Below are 7,393 nucleotides of genomic sequence, written 5' to 3'. Positions count from 1 at the left end.
AACTAAACTGAATGAAAAATAAAAATACTCAAAATTAAATAAACTTTTAAAGTAATGAGAAACTACAAAACTATAATGACTCCATACTGATTTCCTCTGGTTCAAAAAGACCAACAAAATCTATTGTGATGGCCCTAAACTGGTTTTCGGAGGGAGCGGCTGGGCTCGGCACTTTCCGGCACGCTTCGTGGATATTGACGTGAGCTCGTGGCCGCCTCTCCCAGACTGCTTTATGTCTGGCAGCAGCGGCCATGCGCGGTCGCCATATTACTGCGCACCCCTCCCCTCCGGCCCCGTCACAGACAGCGCAGACCACGGCAGCGGTGCAGGAGGCTCCATACTGAACGACGCTACCGCCGGGGCGGACCAGTGATACAGCAAAACCCAAACGAGGACCCAGAGGAATGGATTTAACCCGTGTACGGCGCTTTTATTAGAAGTGTTTCGCCTTTTAAAGCTTCTAACTGCGGATTAAAGGTGGCTCGCTTTCACTTCGTTTCCTCTTGTTAAAAGAATAAGAATACAAAAACCCAGCAGTTTAAACAGCCGAGTTTGTGTTTAGCTAGCCGGTGATGGAGAGTGGCAGCTAGCTAGCTTTTAATATAACGCTAACTTACTCAGCAGCTTTTTGCCCGCTTTTTGTGTTCATTGCAGCGTGGCGTCTTTTTCTCTTCAACAAAACATACAGAAATGTTAGCTTGTGTTTAATAAAGGCGCAGACGGACAGCTCTGGTAGTTAACCGGCGAACTGGCATCAGCTGACGCTAGCGGCCACTAGCTTCTTTTGCCTCGCTAGGATAACGCCGAAGCGAGTGAAAGAAGACAAGGGTGTAAATATCGGCACAACTTTTGCCTCATATCTGCGCACTTCGTTGAAATATCTGTTTTTTGTCTAGATAATTTTTTTGGTCGTTTGTCTGTTGAGCGTAGTTTTGTCAAAACGGCGCCTTTAACGAGCTGCAGCCTTATTGCATACTGTCAGAGACCAACTACCGCCCGGATCTTCTCGAAATGCATCATCCGGACCCTGCAGGAGACTCTGGCAGTGTTAGAAAGATGGCGCACCAGGCTGTCTTTCACAGAAGGGGGAGCAACACTGGTAGCGGGAGCGGCCCCGGGCTGTCAACATCAGCTAACCCGGTGGTTAATAACAGCCACGTACCAGGCGATGACTACCCGCCCTCCCTGTTGATTCAACCTCCTGCTGGCTCATCCTCCCCGGGTCCCCATCATCCTCCTCCCCCCCACAGCCTAAATCTGCTCTCCCAGCCCCAGCCCACACAGTCCACTGGAGCTCAGATAAAAAAGAAGAGTGGTTTCCAGATCACAAGTGTGACTCCAGCACAGGTATCTGTTAGTACCAATAACAGCATTGCAGAGGATACTGAGAGCTACGACGACCTGGATGAGTCCCATACTGAGGATCTGTCGTCTTCTGAGATTCTGGATGTGTCCCTCTCCCGAGCTAATGATGTAGTTGGAGCAGAGAGAAGCTCCTCAGAGGAGACGTTGAATAATTTCCATGAGGCGGAGACCCCTGGAGCGGTCTCTCCAAATCAGCCTTCACACCCCCACACCTTGAACCAGGCACAGAAGCAACACGGTGGAGCCATGGTGAATGGGACTGTACACCATCAACATCCTCCACATCCTAACCATGCCCAGGTCTACCCTCTGTCCTCTGGCTCTGGGATCACCGCGTCTGGTCTCACCTCTGGAGCTTTACCTTGTGTCACCCAGAAAATGCCTTCTAATATGGGCGGCCCTCAAGAGAGAGTTTCCCAGGCTGCTCCTTCAAGTATCCCCACTCAGCCTACGGGGACTGCAGTCCCGGGATCTATCCCTGGAATGCACAGCTCTGCTGCTGGCAATACAGTTAGCATAGTTAATCCCCAGACCAGCAGTGTTAGTAATGTGAATATGTTGAGCTCTGCCAACGTGCCTGTGAGAGGGGGGATCAGCACGAGTGCTAGCACTAGCAGTGGCGGCTATCCTCTCAATGTGATGAGCAGCAGTGGAGGGAGTGGAGGAGGAGAAAGTGCTGCTGCTCCAGCGGGGAGCAACCTTATGGCCCCCACTAACATGATCCAGCAACACCAAAACTTAAACTCCAACATTGCTATGACTGCTACAACTACTGTTGCTGTGAGTGTCTCTGGAGGCGTAGGGCTCCCCAGCGGGCTCCATGGAAGAGTTGGATCAGCTGTGCAGCAGCCTGTGAGTGCAACTGCTACAGCTGCGACCACAGCTCCTGTATCAACTGCTCCTGCGGCCCCTGTGGTGGCCACCACCACAAGCTCTCGCTTTAGAGTGGTGAAGCTGGACTCTAACTCTGAGCCCTTCAAAAAGGGCAGATGGACTTGCACTGATTTCTATGATAAGGAGACTCCAGCTCCTGCCCCCACTTCTTCTTCTGATCCTGGGTCCCACAGCATACGACAGTTTGTCTCTGAGAGCTTTGCTGGGGGGTCGGAGAGAGAAAGCACAAGTGGGAGTTCTGTGAGTAGTACTATGAGTACATTGAGCCATTATGTCGAGAATGTGTGCAGTGGAGATGTTGGTGGACCACAGCATGCACAGGATTACAACTCCCCTCCTCAGGGCTTTCAAGGAATCCTCCCCAGCGGTTTAAGCATGGGGGTATCTCACACCCAACCCCAACAGCATGATAAAACTATTGCGGCCCCCTCGGCACCTACAAATGTTCATCAGCCTCCATCCATGCCGAGCCACCAGACCACCATGGGACTCACTGCTGTGTCCCAGCAGCAGCTCACTTATGCCCAGGCAGTTGCTAATCAACCCCCAGTAGGTGTTCAGCAGCAGAAGATGGGTTATGCCACCCTACCACAACAGCCAGCTGCTGCCCCCCAAGCACACACGATGTCGATGAGGCCACCTGAGTACACACAGCCGCAGCAAAGCATCCCTCATTCTGCTGCTGCTTCCCAGCCTTTGTCCAACCAAGCTGGAGCCACATCTGCTGGGATGGCTAACGGAGCCTGCCATATGATGGGAGGTCCTCAGCAGCCCCACTCTCTTCAGTCTACCACCTCTAGTATGTCCTCTCATGTCGGGGTAGCTGGTGTTGGCCAGCAGCCTCAGAGCCATCCAGGCCATTTGGATTGCCAGCAGCAAAAGCCGCAGTCACTCCCAACACAAATCCAAAACCAAGGGCTGAGCACCCAGCTGCCAACAGCGGCCCATCAGAGCCAGGCGTCTGCACCAAGTGTGCCTCCCCCCAACCCTCAGAGCGATCACCAGGCCCAGGCCCAACCCCAATCTCACAACACTGGGAATACTGCTCGGATGCCCCCGCAGGGAGTTCCCCATAGCCAGCCGTCTTCTGTGAGCTTGACCCATGACCACAGCAGTGCCCAGGCCCTGGCTCACGCTGCACAGGCCAGCGCCCTGTATGCCAGTCTGCCGAGCTTCACCACCACTCAGCTGCAAGATGCCCAGCGGCTGCTCCTCCAGCATCAGTCGGGTTTGTTGGGGTTGCCCAAGCTGTCTGGAGGAGAGACTGGATCCAACACTGGCCATGGTCAGGAAACTGAGGGCAACGCTGCCACCGCCAGTGCCTTAACAGCACCAGCTGGTCTCAAGACTGTAGATGGAGAAGAGGATGGGTAAGAGATTTCATTTTTATACTTTTCTCACTTATATTTGTTTGATTATATGCAAACGGTTTATGGCTTTCTTTTTGTTTTGTATTAAAAAAATAGTTTTGTGTGATGGTACTCAGCATTTTAAGTCTGTTTGAAGCTGAATGAGTTCACTGTTTAATGTTGCAGCTGTGAGGGAAGAAAAGTGTTGTTGTTATCCTAGATCACCAGCCGACAGAGGCCAAGCTGCTGCACTCTCTCTGTCCTCTGTCAGTGGGATACAACGCAGGGCTCAGCTGGATGTGACGTTTCTTGTCTTTATCAAGTGGCTGCAGTGATTCAACATTTTACCTCACCCGCCCGCCTGCTTGAAATCCTGGCTGTCTGCCTTACAGGGCACATTTTCTGCTGGGCGCACAGTTCCCTGTAGAGACTCTCAGCACATTTTGTTGTTGAAAAGCAGAAATTACAGTAGCAGTTGTCGATGACTTAATAAGCAATAGAATAAGACAGGTATGAAATAAACTGACAGCCATTGTCAATTTTGTGTTGTAGTCAAAGCAAGTCTTGAAATGCCCTTTCGTCTTTAGGAAAGAAACAAGAGTTGCCAGGTTGCTTATTCACATGAAAATGAAGGCACATGGCTCCTTTTTTTCCTCAGTGAAAGCTTATTGATTTCATTAAGAGCATTTTCCCTCTCTCTCTCTGCTACTGGCAAACTTGAAATCCTTTGGAAATTCCTCACAAGAAGTTTTAAGAACATTTTTTGAGGTTAGACAGGAATTTTAATCACTGTGCAGCACGAGGGACTTGCTTTCATTTCCGTCACCCCTAACAATCTGAAGTCTTACGAATATGTTGGTGTTACTGTCACCTTTGCCCTCATAGCTTTAGGGATGTTTAGCATATCTGAGTCTCAGTCAGCGCTTAGCGAAGTGATGCCAGGTACAGCTGGGAATGTGGAGGGTAACATGGAAGTTATGTTTGTTTGTTTTTTTTTTGTTTTTTTTGGAGGGGGGGGTTGCCTTTATGGGTCAGCTGGGTAGATACTAAAGGGTGACTGTTTTTATCACATGATGTTTAACTCTGAGGAATTTGAAATCTATGTGGGATCAGGTGGATTATTGTCTTTGATCAGCACTCATACCAAAGCCCTGCTTACAGATTATCTCTGTGAATTATACTCATTCTGTCTAGTTTACCTGCTATCAGTGGTAGTGGTAATATTTTGACTCTGTTTTCTTACTTTTAGACTAGTCAGTCTGCACCATACAGTGGCTTGTGTGGCTAACATTAACAGTGCTAGGACGAGCTACCTTCTGTGCTCGCAAACACCTGTGCATAGTGTAAATAAACATGTCTCCGGTCAGGTGGTTTTAAGCGAGTTTACTTTGATGCGGCCTACATTTTGCAGATGAAAATAAAACAACTGTGCTGGTTTGCAGGGCTGTTACCTGCCCTGTCTAACATTGTGCTTCTTTACAACTAAAGTGAGACAAAGAGTGGGTCCAGGATGCTGGGCCCGGCAATCGACAGGTAACTTGGCAACAACTTTAACCCAACAGATAACCGGCACTGTACATTAATGCAACATGAGAAATTAGTTTAACTTAAGGCTGTTTGATTATGGCAAAATAATAATCCGAATTGTTGGTTAAGCTCAGTTATTTAACATGCTGCTTGTTATTGTCAGTAATTTCAACACTGTACAGTTACAGAAAACAGACTTTTTACAGCAAGTTTCCTTGAAGATAGGAAAAAAAAAAAATTGATAGGGGGGAAAAAGAATAAAAGATATGAGCATGGTAGGAGACATGAGGTCTGAGAGAGTTTCAGACCTGGGCTAACAGGTATTTTTGACTTTAAAGCCTGTGTAACAAGGGTAGCTGCCACAAAGAAGCCCATGCATCAGCTTAGCTACCTTGCACAGCTCAAGAGGCCTTCATGGTAGCTACAAGGTGAGACCTGGTGACTGAGGCAGTTACAGGCAACTGATGATAATCTTTTCACTTGTACACCAATGAAAACGTTGCAGTATTTCTTTTCCCCCACATAGTTTCGTTTTCATGGCTCCTCCCTAAAAGCTCAAAAGTGGTGGTGTGAAAATGAATGCAAAAGTAATTTCGAAATCCAATGATTATTGTTTTTTAATTTATAGTATTTCTGCTGCAAATTACTGAAGGCAGCAGCTTTTAATCATCTAAGCAATTATTTGTTCACAAATAATTGTGAACTTGAGATTTTTTTTTATTTTTTGTATTACTGATATCTCTGCCTCTCTTTGATGTTCACTGACAAAAGTAATGCACTTCCGTGACTGCATAACAGGCATACTTCAAGAAAGGTATTTCCCTTGTGATTCTATATTTGGACATGTGCAGACAAAACACAGTAAATTAATCTATTAATCACAAAACTGCTATGTAAAGTTATGTTAAATGACAACCCTCTTGGGTTAAAATAAAACTTAATTTAAAAGCATCACTTATTACCAAGACAAAAAATGAACAGCAGTTGTGATCAACTGCATGGTTTTTTAAATTATTGAATAATCAAGATTACAATAATGACCACAATGATTGAGCAGCCTTGCCACCAGTGCAACACGGCTCTCCACCTAAAGAAAAATGGTTGCATGGTCAGTATTACAGGAGCTAGATATCTTAGCTGGACTTTTGAGAAAGGTTGCCCCAAGATATAGAGCCTCTACAAAAGATATAGAGTGGTAACAAGGGTAAGCACTGTGGAAGCTGACCTTATTCTTAGCATTTCAACTTCATTCTCAAAATAGAATTTCAAATTTATGCTGAGTTTTAAACAACAAAGAAACACTTGATGTGGTCTCAGTGGTCATTTGGGGAAAAATGGGCTGTCAGAAGTGCCCTTTGTTAAACTGCAATCAAAAGAGGAACTGACCACATGTCAGATAACATAGGAACTGCTTTGCTCATTGGTCTGGCTTAACATTGTGGCATCGTGCCCTTTTGTGTGTTTTGGACACACAGTTTTGAAACACTTATGTTTTTAACAGTCACTAACAGTTCCTGCCCACTGTTATTGAATTGTTGCCCTAACGTTAGTTGCAGTAACAGAGGAATGACTGTTCTAACTTTAAATTTCTGCTGAAACATTATGGTCATTTTGTGCAGAGGCTGTCACTGAGATGTTTTTTCTTAGCTTTCTCTGTCTGGTAGAAATATGTGTACAAGTATGTTGTGAACAGGGAACCTGTGAGCTGTATTTAGGGTTGGACAGTTCCTGTGGTCTTCTCTGTGACTGTTGATGACCAAATTTTCAGTTTTTGTTATGTGGGATGACCCTGTCCTCACAAACCCCTTCGGAGCCAAAGCTAACAGTTAGGTGTCCTCAGAGTGCCAGTTCATCTGTCTGCATGTGTCTCTTTGAATGAGGGAGCTTGTCTGTTGTACATATCCTGAGTCTGTCCTGCGAGTTATTAATGAGGTGTGTGAGTGAGTGTGAGGATGCCACTGCTGGGGTTTACTGGCAGCTAATAGTGATTAAAAACAGAATGTCAAATGTTCCTGTGTGCAGAATTTTAAGTAAAACCTGGCATGCTCCCACGCTCATGGCTCATCCTTTATGTGAGGAAGTGGTTTCGTGAGGTGAGACTTCACATTTGTGTGTATTTGAGTCTTGTGACCAGAGGTTTTGTAGATTGGCAAGCTGTAAAAGTTTGGTCAGAAATGAATATACAGTGGTGTGGAAAAAGTGTTAGCCCCTTCCTGATTATTATTATTATTATTATTATTATTATTATTATTATTATT

General features: G+C 46.2%; 1 protein-coding gene across 1 annotated transcript in view; it reads left to right on the top strand.

Annotated features, from left to right (window-relative positions):
• The first annotated feature begins 222 nt into the window (after window positions 1–222).
• Window positions 223–7,393, top strand: part of LOC102201479 (TSC22 domain family protein 1-like) — a 37,983-nt gene continuing 30,812 nt past the window's right edge. The window contains exon 1 of the mRNA XM_005747824.2: window positions 223–3,629. Within this exon, the coding sequence (XP_005747881.1) occupies window positions 1,012–3,629 (2,618 nt within the window). The 5' untranslated portion in view covers window positions 223–1,011. The remainder of the gene's footprint in view (window positions 3,630–7,393) is intronic.

This window comes from Pundamilia nyererei, unplaced genomic scaffold (genome assembly GCF_000239375.1).
Source record: "Pundamilia nyererei isolate P.nyererei 1_Seehausen unplaced genomic scaffold, PunNye1.0 scaffold00206, whole genome shotgun sequence".
NCBI classification, from domain to species: domain Eukaryota; kingdom Metazoa; phylum Chordata; class Actinopteri; order Cichliformes; family Cichlidae; genus Pundamilia; species Pundamilia nyererei.
This window is presented reverse-complemented; position numbering and strand designations above follow the sequence as displayed.